The sequence below is a fragment of the Hippoglossus stenolepis genome, chromosome 24, assembly GCF_022539355.2.
Source record: "Hippoglossus stenolepis isolate QCI-W04-F060 chromosome 24, HSTE1.2, whole genome shotgun sequence".
Classification (NCBI taxonomy): domain Eukaryota; kingdom Metazoa; phylum Chordata; class Actinopteri; order Pleuronectiformes; family Pleuronectidae; genus Hippoglossus; species Hippoglossus stenolepis.
Genome location: NC_061506.1, coordinates 2,694,931 through 2,713,342, shown reverse-complemented (window position 1 = coordinate 2,713,342; position 18,412 = coordinate 2,694,931). Strand labels below are relative to the sequence as shown.

At 45.4% G+C, this 18,412-nt stretch overlaps 1 protein-coding gene across 1 annotated transcript in view; it reads left to right on the top strand.

The window, feature by feature from the left end:
- The window catches only part of LOC118103266 (beta-1,3-galactosyltransferase 1), a 49,593-nt gene extending 31,628 nt beyond the window's left edge, over positions 1 to 17,965 (top strand). The window contains exon 3 of the mRNA XM_035150012.2: positions 15,180 to 17,965. Within this exon, the coding sequence (XP_035005903.1) occupies positions 15,439 to 16,425 (987 nt within the window). The 5' untranslated portion in view covers positions 15,180 to 15,438 and the 3' untranslated portion in view covers positions 16,426 to 17,965. The remainder of the gene's footprint in view (positions 1 to 15,179) is intronic.
- The last annotated feature ends 447 nt before the right edge of the window (positions 17,966 to 18,412 follow it).

The window sequence follows — 18,412 nt, the reverse complement described above, 5'->3', positions numbered from 1 at the left end:
AAGAAAGCGAGACAGTGGAAGTGAGAACTGCTGGTTGGATATCACAAGTGTTAATCGCAGCTTACATCTCGTCCTGTTTTCCCTGCGCGCCATCTGACACTCGTCACTTTGAAGAAAGAGACTCTTTGCTTTGTTGTAGAGCTGAATGAGGCCAGAATGACAGAAATACAGACCTGTCAGTGGGAAATGTGAAATCATTTAGATCTGATGACAGCCACTGGCCGGGAGCATTATGTTTTCATGTGTATGTACATTTCTTGTGAACACAATATCATTTGGACTGGAGGAGCTCTGCTTCCCCATCTGTAAAAGTCACCACGCTCCACTGCAGCATCTGTAGCACTGATCCAAAAACAATAAGTCACCGCGGCTGTGCAGAATTATCACCACTTTGATTCGCGGAAGTGTTTTTATCCCATTAATTGTTGATTTCTGTGTCTTTACTCCTGTGTGTGTGTGTGTGTGTGTGTGTGTGTGTGTGTGTGTGTGTGTGTGTGTGTGTGTGTGTGTGTGTGTGTGTGTGTGTGTGTGTGTGTGTGTGTGGCTGCCTCCCTTGTGAGAGCTGATACAAGACGTTATTTGATTACACGTGCAGAAGGATATTGAGCGTCTGCTGTTCCTCTCATCCGATTTAAAGGGACGACTTACGTGATTTCTCTTTTTTATGCTGTAACAAACTGAAATAACACGATTCGCGCATTCACAAAGTTTCTTTAGATGGTTTCGGAATAATTCATGTTATAGTACATTCCTGCATAAGGTTGAGTATTGTAGCTTTTTCAGATTCTTGTGCTTAATTGCTACTTTCTTTTTTGAAAAAGCACAAAATGACTGTTGACTGATGATAAGAGCAGTTAAGAGTACCATTGACTTAAATATATGAATATAAATAAGTGCAAATCACGCCATCACTCAGACCTGCGTTCCCTGTATCCCGTGCGTTTCATTAGGTCTGTTGTGTTCCTCCCTTCCTTCTTCTTCTTCTTCTCTCGGTTTACTGGCAGATCGCCACAAACGAGGTGCACACCACCACCACCACCAGCAGCTCTACAAGCTGTTGCTCTCGGATATTGAAATACAGCCGCACTTTTGACCTTTTAATCATTTTGTTGTTGTGTTGACAACAAAAGGTGGCTCCTGTTGATGTAGCTATAACTGTTACACGCCATGTAGAGTATGCGTTGCCCCCAGAGTTAAGTGTAATGTGAACGAGACATGTGTTTAGTGTCCGGGCGCCGAAACCTGCGGAGGGATCCGGTCCGACAGGTGCCGGCTGTGTAGGAACCAACCCGTTCCTTGTATCAGTTAATAGAGTCTCTGTGTGTGTGTGTCTGTGTGTGTGTGTTCTCTCGTAGTGATACACAGATTTAGGGATAACCTTTCTGCCCGACTCCCAGTGGCTCTGTCAGATGTGTCACCTGATACAGCTGATGAACGGCCCCTAAACTCTCTGCAGCCACTGAAAACAAGTCGGGGGGGGCGTGACACAAATGTGCGTTGTAGCGCTGTCGTCTTTAAACAGACAGCGGGTCCTTAACTCCCAGCTGTAAAACCTGACAGTCAACACTTATGCAGTCCACCGTGAATCATGGGAGTAATACAATAAAGTGCTCAGAGCCGCCTGCAGCCGAGGGAAGATATCACTTCGCCAGCAGTCACATTTACACTTTCATGATTTACACCAGGTATTATGTTCAGTTAAGTCGCGTGTCAAATTTATTGTTCTTCATCTACGACTCGTGTTCAGTCGGAGCGAGAGCGGCGTCGTTTGCATCAATCACAAAACAGAATGAGATCGAACCGAGGTCCCCGAGACCTGACACCCGCCACAAGCACAAGTATAACTCACAGGGGTTAGTGCAACTTTATTCATTCAGCAGGTCCCAGTGAGCATTACACGTTACTTTCTATAAAATATCACAACAGGATGCTTCACACACACACAAATCCACATATTGGGAAATTGTAAAATGAGCTTTTTGAAGAAGTGCGTATCTTGGAAATGAAAAGCTGCATTCTACTTGAAACACGTACTTTAAAAAATAAGTATGATGCCTTTCTGAAAATGTCAGATCTGAAAATGTCACTTTGGTCTTCAGAGTAAATCAGGATTGTACCTTTTCATCTACTCCTTTATTTTTACTCTAACGACTACCTGTGGGGTCAGGGAGGGAATCTGGTGCCAGGTTTTTCTTTGGGAAGTTCATGTTTGTGTTTTTTGTTCGTCTTGTTGAACCAAAGTATTCCAGGAACATTTGATAGAGCTTGTTAATGAGATATAATAATATTATAGGTTTTTCTCAAGCAACAGATCCTCATCGCTTGATAATGATTCCATCTCTCTTGATGCACAACTGCTGTGTAGTTGCGTCGCCATTGATGTGCGAACTCAAGGAAATGGCAAAAAGGTATTTCCCAACAGGTTCAACCATTTCTTCACGCCTCTTATTCCGTCCTTTAATTTCAGTCTGATCAAAGAACGCAGTCTGTGTATAGAAATGAAATAAAGTGACTTTTCTTCTATAATCTGCATACGCCTCCCCGTTCACAACCTTTTTCTCTTGTAATTTTTCCTCTAATGAAATGAAATCACAAAGAGCACTGTAGCAAACAGCAATCAGCCTAATTAAACTAATGGAAATATAATCTGCAACTCTTAACGTTGACGACGTGTGTTTTAATTAGTGATTTAATGAAAGCTACAATTCCGGCCTGGTTATTGAATGCTAACTAATAAAGCACCGCTTAGTGTCAGCCTCTGTTGTCATTACGTTCAAATAGATTCAGATTAAAAGACCAATCAGACAGTAGAAGATTGTTAAACGTGACATTACACTTTCGTATGATCTAATATTCTGTGTCTTCATTATCTGAGTTGCAGCGACTCGTTTATCCACCAGGTCTCATCTCATTTTCAGCATGGGCTCCAAAAAAAATGTATTTTTACAGCATCTGCTTTGATTTCGAGCCGGGAAAGAAAAATAAATCGAACTGTTTTCATTATGGAGTCAGTGAGAGTCCACCTCTGTACTTGTTGATTTCACTTCAGTGTTTGTGAGAGCTGGACCTTTTTTCTTTTTCTTTTTAGCATTATATTTTTTTGTAAGAGATCTCAAACGAAGCCGAGGCTCGTCTCGTGGTCTTTGCCCTTTTTCAGCTGGAAACAAATCCTAACTGAACACGGAGCAGAAATATGAATCAGATCAAGTGGCTTGTTCACACTGGACCCACTGGGCTCAAAGTTTCTAAATCTCTGTGTGAGGGTGTTAGTGTGGCTAATGTTGTGCGACGAGACAGAGCGGATGAATTTGTGTCCGTTTGCAGAGAGAGTTTGTGTTGCAGCCATTTCTGCAGCCGCCCGCACTGCCTCCCCCGGCTCCCACCTCCTGACCCGGGCAGAGGGTTCACTGGTGGAGACGCGTTCGTTTAAAACTTAATTGACACTTTTTACAAGGTGCTCACTAATCTTTTTTCTTACAGTGTGGAGTGAGTGGAGAGTTTGTTGTCAGGGTAACAGTTTTACTGAGACACTCAGGGCGAAGAATGAGGAAGAGGCTTTATCTGAGTAGACGTGTTATTGTCACCGCAGTGAAAAAAGGAAAAGCAGACGCCGTCCTCTTGTCTTCCTCGTCTACGCCGGGTTTATCAGAGCGAGATGCTGCAGAGGAAAGTACACTGACCTGACTATGACACCGATTCAGGACTGGGGGATGCTGGGAAACGAGAGGATTTTAAAGAGAGCACAAAGAAACTGAAGATTTTAGAGGTTCAGCCAGTGCATCATGTTGTAAATATATTTAATTGTGAATGCATTATCTCATCAACGCCTGCAGGGAATCATCTCACATTTGGCACAAACATTCACATGGACTCAAGGATTAACCGATTTGATTGTGGTAACCAAAGGTCAAAGGTCACGGTAGGAATTTCTTCAAACGTGCTACAGACATTCATGTGGACTCAAGATGAACGAAGGTCAAAGGTCAAGGTCACTGAATGAATCTCGCACAGGTTGGCAGAGGCATCCAATCACAGTGCGGTATTTCTAGCATTTGGTGAATCTGATGTGATTTGGCACCGTGATGGAAGCGGCTGCAGGTTTCTCAAAAGAGCCTCAGAGTTCCTGCAGAGAGCCGGCTGGCGAGAGGAAGGAGGAATCGGACTGCGGATTGCGTCATTCTGAGGTTTCTGGTCAAATCACAGCAAGTTATCTTTCCAATAGTGCAGCCCGCGCTCCCGTATTGATCGCAGATGATTGGACATTAACTGTACCGTGCAGCCCACAAAAAGAAAGAGATGGTCTTATTAGAGACGTTGTGAGGAGCAGCTTCATCGTGCCCCTACCTCCTTCTCTCCTTCTCTCTTTTTTTTGAAAATGGGCGAACCCAAGTGACTTCTAAGAAGAGCTGAATGATCCCGCCTGATGGAGGCCATTTTGCTGCTGGTCAAGGACAGACTGGGAGATGAGAGGAAGGTGCCGGAGGAAGAAAGGAGAGAGAAAAACATGCAACCAGGCTGCGTAGGAGCAGCAAATGAAAAGATAGAAGAGGTTGAAGGCTTGTGGGTTATTCTCAGATTCTTTATACACTAAGGGCCCTGTGATCCATTTTATTTGTACTTTACCATGACCAAATTACATCATATTATGTGTAATTAAGTGCAATCAGTTCTTTTTATAGCTGTATTTGTATGCAGCTGCATTGTGGCTTTTATGCCTGTTGATATTAGAAAACAAAATGAACAGAATACACACACACACACACACACACACACACACACACACACACACACACACACACACACACACACACCTCATCTTTGGCATCTCAGCAGCCGGTACAGATCGATCCGTCCCAGAGGAAAGTCAGGCCGTCCAGCAGCTAATCACACAGATGGTTCTCTCATCTGACAGCCGTCATAAGCAGTGAGACTGCTACTGGATCACTTGCTGACACACACACACACACACACACACACACACACACACACACACACACACACACACACACACACACACACACATATATTTCTGTTAGGGACTGTTTTGTATTTCTTACCTATCAGAGACATTTTCCATTTTCTCAAACCTTAACAAACACAACACTACACCAGAGCTAGGGTGGTTATGTCACAAGTCTATGCAGCGCCACTCAAGCCCCCTCAGGCATGTGAGTAGGTTATAATTTTATAATTTTATTCTTAACATATAAATAATAAAGAATACTTGGTCTTGTTGTGCATATGGAATAAATCCACTTCTTTTCATTGAGCTTTTACATGTGTTTGTGTTTGTGGCTGCACGGGAGCTGTCCGGTGCTGAAAGTTGTTTTTATCATTTCCTTGTGGTCACTTTAATTCAATTAAAAACAATATCTATATCAAATGTTTTCTGTGGCATATGTGTTTTTATAGGGAAATCGAGAACTTCCTTTTAAAGTAACTCTGAAAATGACGATATTATATATGTCGCGTCTTTATTAATTATTTTATTAATATTGAATGTATCGCGTGTCCTAATCGCACCATAGCTTTGAAATCCTCTCCACTTCCTGTCTCTTTTATCCTAATGGGAGGAATTCTTTCCAGGCGTGATACTTCATCTAATGGGTGTTTTATTTACAAGGTTTGAAACTTGAGGACTCAGCATTTGGCAGAATAATTGTTGAGTCACTTGTATTGATCAACGGGCCCAACAGCAGATAGATTACTGCCATTTTCTGCTATGAGACAGTCAAAATTGTACTAATATGGTTTAGAATCGTCCCATTAATCTTTCCGCCATCTTTCATTCATCTGTGTAGTTTTTCTTTCTTCCTCTTCTGACTCTCTTTTGCGTTTAGGGATTTCTTCTTGACTCTCCTCCCTCCTTTTATCTCTTTAACTTTTGGGTTCTCTGTCAAAGCTTTGCCTGGAGGTGAAAATGTGTGAGGAGCTCTCATTAAAGTGGCATTCAGAGATGCAGACGCCCAGCTGGAGTTACAGTCGGCCTGTATCCACAGCAGTTATCCTCGTCTTATTCTGCACAGAAGACTTTAAATATTCATCAGGCCGAAAATAAAAAGCTTCTGCTGCTTCGACACAAACAAACGCACAGTTTAAGGTTAATATGACTTCTGTGGCAACTCCTGTCGCCAATAGGGACGTTATTTAAGATTCAGACTGATGTGTGTGTGTGTGTGTGACCTAACAATGAAAACTGGTCAGGGTTGAGGTGGAAGCCAAACTCTGTTAACAAATATCCACTTTTTGCTCTGCCCTCTGAAGCTTCACACACACACACACACACACACACACACACACACACACACACACACACACACACACACAGACACACACACACCTATATATATGTCCTACAAACCGAAAAAGACATGTTTCCTCCCACATCTCACCTCTGGGAAGCCGAAGCTTGGTGCGTCTGACAGGTGGAATCATTTATTTACCGGGGGCATACTGAGCAGCGTGGCCTCTGACCAGAGCTCACGCTGGCCCCCGATAGCAGCCTCACCTCCGAGGGCCCGAGGCAGCAGTGGGCAGTCAGCCTGTGGGTTATCACGCCATCAACACACACACACACACACATCGGTGTAGCTGAAGGGCCTGCTGGGATTTCTGCAGGATCGTGTGTGTGTGTGTCTGTTTGGTGGTGGTGGGGGGGGGGTGCATCCACTGGGCAGCTTTTGTCTGGATTTATATTTATTATTTATTTTTCCATCTCACCATCTCACCTTGCTACAGTGAGATCATTTATTTCCTCGTATCTAAAACCAGAGTGTGAAAAGTACGTCATGGATTTCAAGAAGGAAAATGAAAATGTACAGTTTACACTTGGTGGTATTTAGAGTCATTTAATTAAAGTATTAAAAGTATTAAATTATCTTTGAACACACCATATATGTAACTTCTCCTGAGAATACATGTACACATTAGAAACACGGTTGTATCGTCATAGTCATGTAGGGCAGAAAACATATTTTCTGGCTTCTTTACTTACACGTATTTATATTTTTGTGTTTTTGACCGTTGCAGTTGACCTTAGATCAAGTGTTAGAGAAGAGGAAGAAGAAATTCCCTCAAGGCAGATGGTGCTCAAGAGGTCAAAAGCTTTGACCTTTGACCTTCGACCAGACAAATCAGTTCATTTGTGAACATTTGTACCAAATATGAAGAAATTCCTGCGAGGTGTTTCTGAGATGTTGTGTTCACAAGACAAGCCAACTAACGGACGCAGAGCCCATGAACATAACCCCTCCGGCCATCACCATGGTTACTGTAGCCTGTTGTGCAGAATAATGTGTCAGTACTGGACAGAGTGTGTTTTGTAGGTTTGAGTTTTGACCGGCAATGCAGTGAGCATCATACTTATAATTCTTACCTGTTTGTACACTTTCTATAGTTATTGTGTACCTGCATACTGCACTCCAGCAGTGTGTGTTTGTGTGTGTGTGTGTGTGTGTGTGTGTGTGTGTGTGTGTGTGTGTGTGTGTGTGTGTGTGTGTGTGTGTGTGTGTTTCCAGTGCCCCTCAGTAGGAGTATTATTTACCAGAAGGAGTGCTGAAGCTGCATGTCCTCAGCCTGTGCTGCCATCAGCAACGGCAGTGGTGTGTGTATATGTGTGTGTGTGTGTGTGTGTGTGTGTGTGTATGTGTATGTGTATGTGTGTGTGTGTGCTCCTGCGTTTGCCTAAAAAACGAACCCCACTATGTTGATTTTGCAGATAAAAAACAGTTTGAGTGTGTGTGTGTGTGTGTGCCTCTGCGTCGTGTGGGTTCTCCCCCCCAGCATCACTGCTGCCTGGAGTTGTGTGCGTTATCTCGACAGGTGCAGTTGTCTGCGCGCTGCTATATAATGGGATGTGTTGAGCCTGCTCCGCGCTGTACCTGTCTGCCAGCGCTGAGATGGCGTTTGCGATAACTCCTCGCCCCCCCGATAGCGGCTGCAGCTCCGCAGCACGGTGGAGAGATAGTGCCACTGGGCAGCAGCTCTGCACATATGTTGGACTTGTACTAATCCTCTGTCTCCATCAGCTCCTTCCAGATGTTTTCTCAGCTAAATTAGCGCATGTGAATAATTTGTGTGCTTGTGTGTGTAAAAGTTGAGAAGTTAATGAGCTCGTATCGGAGCTCGACTTGGGAGGTTTTCCACCGAACATCGTCTCGACTTTGCTTTGTGTGCGTCTGTGAGCAGATGTGTGTCGGTGCTAATTGATGCCTGTAGCACAGTGGTTCCTCTGGTGAGCATAAGGCCTTTTAATATCACATGTGTGTGTTGTCTGCTGAGACGCAGAGCAGAGGGGTCGAGGGCCAGAGGAGGTTGTGCTGCATGTATGTGCACACACATGAATGAACTCTCTTTTTTTTAATTTTTGCATCCATCCTTGAATTTCTTCCCTGCAGAAAAATGTCTGCAGCATCTGACTCTGACTTTCCCGTCTCTGTAAATTTCAGAATACCGTCTGGATTTCAGCTTTATGTCTGAAAACAGCTTTACTCACAAGCCGTGTCTTAATTCAGGGGTTGAATCCTTTGGAGGCTGCATTTAAAGACCGAGACCATCCCTGAGAAACAAGGGCTCTGATAGGTGGATTCTTCTCAGGCCAACATATCCCAGAATTCATTGCGCTAATGTGACGAACCGTTTTCGAATGATGTTATGGCGCCCAGCATTTAGTGTGTAATTCTGTGTTTGCACGTGTGTGTGTTAGATTTTGTGCATGCGATGGCGGTCTCTGTCTCCGGAACATTACCCCCCACACACAATGTTGTGAAAGTCTGATTCATTGCTTTTCGGATGGACGTAACCAAAGGCAAATAGAATTACCCAGAAACACCCTGAGAGAGCCTCCAGAGGCCGGATCAATGGCGGAGAATTTACAAGCTCATCACAGACTCTGGGCCGCTGCAGTTTATAGTGTTGAAGGTGTGTGTGCAGACGCTGTCACAGGGTTAAGGTCAGTGCTCGATTGAAAGAGAGAGAGAGAGGAGAATGGAGGAGAGGTGCAGCGAGAGGCTGGTGCTACATTATGTGTAAACACTGTTTGCCCTCTCAGTTTGTTTTTCAGGTTCCTCTGCATCTGTGCAGCCTCCCAGAGACACATGATTTGCAGGTTATCCGATTTGAGCGGATGTAAAATCTTTGCAGTGCACCACAGTGGACGTACGGCCTCACGTCCATGGATTGAGATGCAGAGCAGATGCTGCCGATTGATTTTCCTTGTTCGTACAAATCTAATTCTGCTGGCAGGTATAGAGACATTGAGACCGGACTGGATTGGTGAGCGTGACGGTCGGCTAACATTCAAATTCAATAGGTTTCATAAATAGTTGCACTTCTCCACCACCTGAAGCAGTGAAATGACAAATGTGCGTCTTCAGCTTCAAAGCTTGATCCTTTTAATCCTTTTTCTCTATGTTGGTGATTTGTGTTGGAGTCACGGACGTATACATAAAACATAAAAACAGAAGCAACCTCCAAGTCTGTGCTTTGCTTTGTTGCTTTGTTGTATTTCTGACTTTCTTTAAGTTTGAGGCTTGTGACCAGATGAGCCGTTTAAAGATGAAGACGCTTGGATCCTCGTCCTTTTTACTTCAGCTGTGTTTTGAGGTGATAAGAGGCCGATGTTCATTTGTTCAAAGCACAGGCAAAGTAATACAATAATAATATTAACTGTATTTTAATACCTTACCATTCTAAATGCTTTAGAAAATATGTCCCCTTATGAAACCACATTTAAACTAACCGTGCTCATGAGCCAGGCACTTCCCACTGAACCATCCCACTGCAGATGTGTTGCACTGAGCAAACCACACAGGGGAAGCGTGTGCTGAGCCCTGGATCGTGTAGACGTTTTAAAAAGTGAACAGTGCTGAGCTCCAGGCGCCTGCATGGGCTCTTATCACCGTCTTATTCCACCATATCAATCCTAAACTGCTTTTACCTTCAGCGGCGTCTCTGCAGAAACACGACTTCATCCCGAATTCGTCCGGCTGGTGACACATAATGTCTTGTTTTGGTTGCCTCTATAATTCCACTTTCCCCGATGCAGCACCGAGCTGAAATATTGTATAACAGCAGTGTTACCCAGTCGGACAGTGAAATGTATTACCTGCATGAATCAAGCTGTCATTTCCAATTTATGAGGGATTTAAACATGAGTCTGGCCTGTGTGGGGAGCCGGGGAAACTGTTTACTGGAGGCATTGTGTTCTGTCCGTCCTCAGGAAGTCTTCGAGGAAATTCTTTCAAATGTGGTGCAACTGTTCACTTGGACTCACAGAAGAACTTATTAGAATCTGGTAATGAAAGGTCAAAGGTGAAGGTCACAGTGGCCTCAAACCCGTTCTTGACCCTGATATCTCACGTCTCAAGGGAATTTCTTAATAGCTTCTTCTTAAAAAGTCTCAAATTGAATTGTCTGAATTTTAGGCCTGTGGGAAAGACTATTATCCTCAATTATAGGGAAGTTTAAGTATTTTTAGGATTCTGGTATTACTTCATATCTGTTGTACATGACGTAGATCGTAAATTTCCTTCTGAACAAGTCTTGAATTTGCAGAAACCCTGGCAACTGAAGGATGGTGGGATACATCCTGTGTCTTTATACACCCACACACATCCACCTTTGCACATAATTCACAGTTGGTCACAGCTCACCACAAACCCAGTGTCGTCTTTGACCAAGTTTTAACTCAGCAGTCGTGACATCCTGAGTTTTGGCTGCAGACTGATATGCTCCAGCGCAGTTTGGGCTCAAACCGCCACTGAAGTGGGGAGCGGCGCATCAGGCTTCTGTACGGCAGCCAAATCTGTTGGCTGCTATTGATATCCCATTTCCTCTGTCTCTCCTAAGCTGCTTTGCATTCAGATGTTCTCGCACTAAGCCCAGAGTGTCCAGCCTGTGGCCTGCAAATCTCACGATACGCCCGTGCAGCCACACAACCATCGCCGAGCCGCTTATTATCCAGGAAACAAAAGCGTAGCGAGCGCCACACTGGGAGTCGTCCAACCCTGACATGTCAATTGTGCCTCTTTTTTATTAGGTGGGATGCAAACCAATTTGGCCATTGGCGTTAAATTCCTCATTAATTCCCCTTTTGAACGTCCCGAAGCCGACATAATGGGTTTTAGAGTTGGCAGCAGATTGCAGGAAAAGAGGATCAAACGCGGGAACAGAAGACGATACCGGACAATTCAAAACCTCCTGTTGAGCTTATCGCACATTGGACAGCAGGAGCTCGAGATAAGGTGTTGAGTTATGGACCACGGACGCCGCGTGTCAGCATTTCAGACGCTGAAATGGAAAAGAAGTACAAATGCAACAGCAGTTTTCAGCATTGGAGATTCACAGCACATTCAGATTTGGCTCTCATCGGCCCAGAAGTCCGTTCCTCCAGGGGGAAGCTGCTGTTTGCTCAGTAATCACAAAGCATGCGCAGGCTCTCTAAGACAATATCGCAGAGGCCAGGGTGTATGATAAATATAATGTAGTGCTGGGGAACATAAAAGCAATTATTTCTTGTTTTCATTATCCACTTGAACGATACTCGCAGGTCGTGCCTTCACTTTCAGACGCTATTACCGCGTCCTAATGCTGCGATGTAGAGGATTTCTCACTGACAGATTTGCTTAAACCAGCTGCCACCAAAAAGCCACAAGTGACGGAGGCGGCCTCTTGTTTTCCCCTGTCAATCATTACCTCTGTAATATCAAAGCAGGCAGCGTGAATGTGAGATGTCACAAAAGCCCGAGCTGGGAATATGATTTATTTACCTCCTCTCTCACATACATACTTCCAAAGGAGACAATACACGTGTGTTCCTGCAGCAGCGTGCGGCATCCAGCCTTTAGTTTCTCTTATTCCCTCCCTCGCTGACTCACACACACACACACACACACACACACACACACACACACACACACACACACACACACACACACACACACACTCCCCGAGCAAGGTCACTCCACGCTGCACTAAAGACTGCAATCAATTATCTGGTGCAACATTAAACGAGACTGAAACTCCCACATCCCTGTAGCCTGTGATGTTCCTGCTCCGTCTTCCAGAGGTCGTTCTACTATAAAGACAACAGAGTGAATGATTCACGTCTAAATCTAAACATGATTTCACTGTGATGTGGAATAACAAGCTGCAGCTGTACTTGTTAGAATTAGTGACTCATAGCAGCAAATGTTATTTTCTTTATTATTTTTTGATTAAAAGGACAAACAACTGTTTCTGTGGCCTCACAGAAATAGTTTTTTCCTCCAGGGAATCCTTTCAAATTTGGTACAACGTTCACTTGGACTCCGAAGATGAACTGATTAGATTCTGGTGGTGAAAGAATCAATGTACAAGACACAAATGATTTAGCAAATAGAGCTTTGTCTGCTGCTTCAGGCTTGATCTTTAAATGTGTCTCTCGCCAGTAGGGCGGCATGGTGGTGCAGTGATTAGCACTGGAGCCTCACAGCAGGACAGTTTGAATCCTGGTCTCTCCTCGTGTCTACGTTGGATTTAGATACTCCTCCATTTAGAAGCAGCAGATCCTCACACTTGAAAAGCTACGACCAGTGAATTTTCATTTGCGTTTACTTGACAAGTGACTTAAATGATAAATCACTCATCTATTGTTGTCAGGTGGATTTTCCGTCGATCGATTGATGAGCTGTCGGAGCCCTCGACAGGATCAAAGTGTCTCATCTTGAAAAGCTCAGTGTCTACCTCGCTCTCTGTGGCCTGTCAGCGGCTGGGAAACGTTTGATCACTGTATCCTCAGTATTTTACGAGCCGTCCACACACAGGCGATCACCATGTGGACTCTCGGAATCAGTGCGCGGCGTAATGAGGCAGCAGCCAGCTCAGTATGAGGTCACTAAATTGACTTCCTGGGGAGTTACATCCAAAACACTGGAGCCGTTAATGCCGGCGTACTGCAGACTGCGTTTCTCCCCCCCGCTGCTTCCTGTCCGTCTTTCTCTGTCAATGCGCTGCCATGACAACCGGTTCAGATTAGCATGTCATTAACATTAAGCCCAGTGAACGGGAGTTAATGATAATTTTAATTATTACGCTGTCATGTTTTTTTCCTCCCTTTTCAAGAGTTAATACCTGGTTTTACTGCAGAATTTACAAACGCTGCCGTCTTGTGCATTTGGAGCCACGACTTCACCTCCTTCATGTGGCCGTGCAGTTGAATCTCTCCAGACAGATGAATCTGTGTAGCCACGCCCAACTAACCACCAACCACAAGTTAACAGTGATATTACCAAATCTTTCCTGCTGCAAAAACGTTATCACCTCCATCTAAGAATGTGATCTCACGCCCTGATGTTCCGTCGGAGGTGTAATACATTCAGGAGAGGACCTCTGCACAGCGCTAATGTAATTCAAAGTGACACGGCGGCGTGAAATGACACGGCCGTCTTTCATTTTGCTCTTGGGGGGAAGTTGGTCTCAGGACTTTGTGAGGTGCATCACCCAAAGAGGATATCAGTTAATCTGGGCTCCGAGGGAGACAGGAAGAGGAATTAACCGATAGATCCTCCTCCGGAAACAACGGAGGTGGGAAAAAAGGCTGATGTGCAAACAGGAAGAAGGGAAAGAAAGGGAGTGAGGTCAATGAGAGGGGGTGAATGTGATGATTTAGTGATTTTGTGTTGGAGAGAGGGAGGAAGAGGAGTGGAGGAAGAGGAGATTGAGCGGCTTTAGGAAGACTGATGGTGGTGGAAGCTGTCAGTAAGTTAGAGGTGAGCTCCGAGGAGAGGAGAGGAATACTCCCCCCCGCCGGGAGACAAAATGACAGAGGAGAGAAAAGGTAGAGGTTGTTTAGGATGATGTGAGGAAAGAGCAAGCGCGTGTGGGGGGGACCTGAAATGAGAGAAAAACAACAGAAAGCCAGAGGGATGGAGAGCGAGACAAAGGAAGACGCGCGGGGAGGTAGTGAGACATATAAAGATGGATCAAGCAGCCACTGGAGTGGAGAAGCGGAGAGTGATTGAGGGGATGGAGCGGGAGGGAGGTGTGGAAAAGCAGCCATGATGAGATGGATTCTACTGGACCGTGAGATTGATGACTCTGCTCCACAAAGAGAGGGAAGAGATAGTGGAAAACGAGGGGAGGAAGGAGAGAAAAGTCCTGATGAAAAGAAGCGCAGTGCCCCCGCAAGACAAGAAAAGCAACTGATAAAAGAACGAGGGAGTTTTTATCTCAGCTCTTCCATCTGAAAACACAAGCAGCATCTCTGCACATTTCAGTATCTCTAATAGGATCTGTAGCACTTTTTTGTTCGTCGTCAGTTATGCATGGAGAGTAAAACTTATTTCTGCAGAATAGGAGCCGAGCCGCCGCCGCTGCATCACAAGAGATTATGTGCAAAGAAAAGTCGGTTTAAAAAGAAGGATTAGATGTAGTTTGGCTTTTTTGACGCCGAAAGAACCAGCGTATTAGTTTTCCGTCACTGCCTCTGAATGCAAACCGACATTTAAATACTTTGGATACAATAAACGCCAAGTTTTTTAAATCCTATTCCATATTTAGAGCTTAAATTCAGCCCCTTATGGTCCGTGAGTGTGACCAATTAGAGCCGTAATTCTTAACGTCGCCGGACTTCTGCGGCGGCGCCTGTCCGGCTAACGAAGGAGCAGCTCGTTACAGGGTAAAATATGTAAAATCCACATTCCGGCACCGACTGAGGTAGAGAGAGAGAGGATGGGTGAGGAGGGGAGTAAATGTTGGGGGGGTGAGACCAGGAGAATGAGAGGTTGTGGATATTAATCTTCTCCCATGATAACGTTTTACTTTCACCTCCTCTTCCTCTCAGGCTGTCAGATGGGTTATGATTTGCCAGCCTGTGTCTGGTGGAGGAGGGATAAGACGGAGACGAGCAGTGTTTGCAAACAGAAAGTGGTCAGAGGAGAGGGAGTAGAGATATTCACTTCTTATCAGAGTCGCTGATGGAGTGATCTGGTAACTGTGGTCCACCAGTGGATGGATGTTCCACGCTGTGACGAATGCAGAATAGTAAATATTGTTAAATATGTCACGTGTATTACTGTCTCTCTATGAAAACTAGATAAAAGGGTGTTGGCTGCATCCACCATGTTTATCTCCCTGCTGCAGTCTACATTCACAGTTATGAGTAATGCTGCCTCTCTCTGTGTTTTCTCGTCTTCTTCCAGATGCCGTCGCCGAGCGCTGAGACCTCCGTGCCGGCTGCGATGGGACACAGTAAGGCCGTGGACACGATAACAATCCTCTGCAGTGTTACCTTTCAATCCCAGCGCCATGTCTAGACGGTAGATTGGTCCCTTATCTGACCTTAATGTCAGCCGTGTTGCCGTGGCAGCCTCAAGCTGCACTGCCGGATCAACCCATGGAGGCGTGGCCTGAACACCCCCCACACCGCTGCCCCTGGTAACACCAGCCAAATGAACAGCGATGCCTTCTAAGGTCTCCTGCTTGTACCTGCTGACAGTGGTTTGTTGGGCCAGCGCTCTGTGGTACCTGAGCCTGTCCCGCCCCTCCACCTCCTATGTGGGACAGGTGAATATCCCTGTACGCAACGTGCCCAAGTTGGGCAAGAACGACACCTTCGGCAACATCCGCACGCGCTCGCTCAACCCGCACGACTTTGACTACCTCATAAATGAGGCGAAGAAATGCGAGGCGGAGCCGCCCTTCCTCGTCATCCTCATCAGCACCACTCACAAGGAGTTTGACGCCCGCCAGTCCATCAGAGAGACATGGGGCGACGAGAGCACGTTTCCGGAGGTGCGCGTGGTCACGCTCTTCCTGTTGGGCCGCAGCACCGACGCCGTTCTCAACGAGATGGTGGAGCAGGAGAGTCAGATCTTTCACGACGTGGTAGTGGAGGATTTTATTGACTCGTACCACAATCTGACGCTGAAGACGCTGATGGGCATGCGTTGGGTGGCCACCTTTTGTTCCCAGGCTCAATATGTCCTGAAGACAGACAGTGACATTTTTGTCAACATGGAGAACCTCATCTACAACCTCCTGAAGCCCACCACCAAGCCCAGGCGGCGGTACTTCACCGGCTATGTCATCAACGGTGGGCCAATCAGAGACATGCGCAGCAAGTGGTACATGCCCAGGGATCTTTACCCTGAGAGCAAGTACCCGCCCTTCTGCTCCGGCACCGGGTACATCTTCTCCGCGGACGTGGCCGAGCTCATCTACAAGACTTCGTTACACACCAGGCTGCTGCACCTGGAGGACGTGTACGTTGGCGTGTGCCTCCGTAAGCTCGGCATCCATCCCTTCCAGAACAGCGGCTTCAACCACTGGAAGATGGCCTACAGCCTTTGCCGCTACCGCCGCGTGGTCACCGTCCACCAGATCTCGCCCGAGGAGATGCACCGCATCTGGAACGACATGACCAGCAAGAAACACCTGAAATGTTAGCAGGACTGTTTGCACTCGCACCAGCGGAGGAGTCGGGGAGGATTGAATTTCATTACCCGCTCCTCCGCTGGTCAGCACCGAGCTGAAGGAACGATATTGATGAAGAGTCCGGGGCTTTTGTTTCCGCCGCAGACTGCTTTGTCAGGAGTGTCTGCAGCTGCAAGGCCACAATAAAAACTCTGCATTACTCCGAGTTCCCCTCTTTTCAAGGTGCTGCTCAGCTCAGACTTTCAAATCGGGCACGAGGTTGGATTAATTTTCGAAATGTGTGAAACCATCACTTTTATAGGAAATTACACCACAGCAGCAACATTCGATTAAAAATAAACAGCAGCACTTGAAGTTGTCACGTCTCAGCTCGAACTATGAATGTTCCTGATGTGTTTTCAGTCGTTGTACTTACTGAACGAGGTGTCGATGTTGGATGTACCGTCTGGTAGCGCATCACGAGGACCACGCTGAGTTCCCGGTGTGAAGACTCGGCTGAAACATGGCTGGTTCTTACTCTGTGGATTGGTTTCAAGGAGCCGACCTGTTTGCCTCTGTAATATTTCAGAATTAGACATATTTTCTTACAGCAGAACCACCGCGGAACATTTCTTCAACACTGTGAAGATGTCGGCTGCTCGCATTCCCAAGTGAATGTTACTTCTGTGACCGTGTATAATGTGGTTATTTGTCTCAGGCGCTGCAGTGTGCTGTTCTATTTTCTATTACTTGAACATGAAGAACAGATTCACCAGTGGGAGAGTGTGCCGAAGACAAATATCACACTTTGGAGTGCTTTCTTCTTTTCAATTACTTGAGATTAAATAAACTGCTTTTGTAAGACTTGATATTTTATTTATTACAGAAAACCACATAAAAGTTTTTATTCCAGTCGGTTTAATATGAATTCCCTGTAAGTTAATACGCCCACGTGCATATTGGGAAACTCGATTATACCCTGAATTGTTTCTGCAGAAATCAAAGTGTCTCATCAGAAGCGCAGCTGCTCGGTTTGAAGCGAGTCGCAGCTCCCGACACGTCACAGGCGAAGCTGCTGGAACTTGAAGTCTCAACAAGAGGAAGCACTGAGGGGATTTTAATGTCAAAATAAAGTGCAGACAGTTTTCAGCACCACGTTTTGGTTTTTGCATCAACGGTTCATTTAATTGTTTGATTCATTATAGACAATGTTTTTTTCAAATGGCTTCAGAATGGAAAATGTATGGTAAAAATTATTTACTTTTTTAAAGTATGGAAATAGTGTAAATACGTCAGTGGCAGGTACATCAGTGAGTTTTTATCAGCCATGTGGTCAAGGATTATTATTATTTCACTGTCAGAACAGAGTTACTGACGGACCTCTTGATTTGAAGGCCTGTCCGGAGCAGAGCAAACTCATCTATAAAACACGTCAGTCCTGCTTTATTGTTCCACCACTTCCTTCATCATAGTGATGATGGGCTCAAGGACACGTACCAGTGGACAGTTGTCTGATCCCACACTGTGTCACACACTCTGCTGCACTTAAAGTTTACATTTAAAATTCACTTTTCCTCCCAAATAATTGATTTTATGTAGTAATTTCAAAAGAAAGAAACTATTATCGTATATATAACTTTAACAATTCATGTGTGTGTGTTTGCAAATCAACAAATCATCACCATGCAACATTACTATAATTAGGTTGCTCAGCCTCTGATGCCTACAGGTGTGTGTGTGTTTGTGTGTGTGTGTGTGTGTGTCTGTGAACTCTTTGTTCCAGCATCAGCATCATCCTCTGACGGAGCAGCAGCACGGCTCCTGTGGGACTCGGTGCCAGAGAAATGAAAAGTGTCTTCTGTTCTGTTCTTGCAAAGATAAACATAAAAATGTGGGAAGCACTTGTGGCGCCGCTCCGTCCTCCAACTGTTTCACTCGGAAATCTGGTGGGAGCTTGTCGGCAGGAAACACACCAGCGCCGTTATGATTTCTTCATAATAAAACGACTCCCAGATGGCGT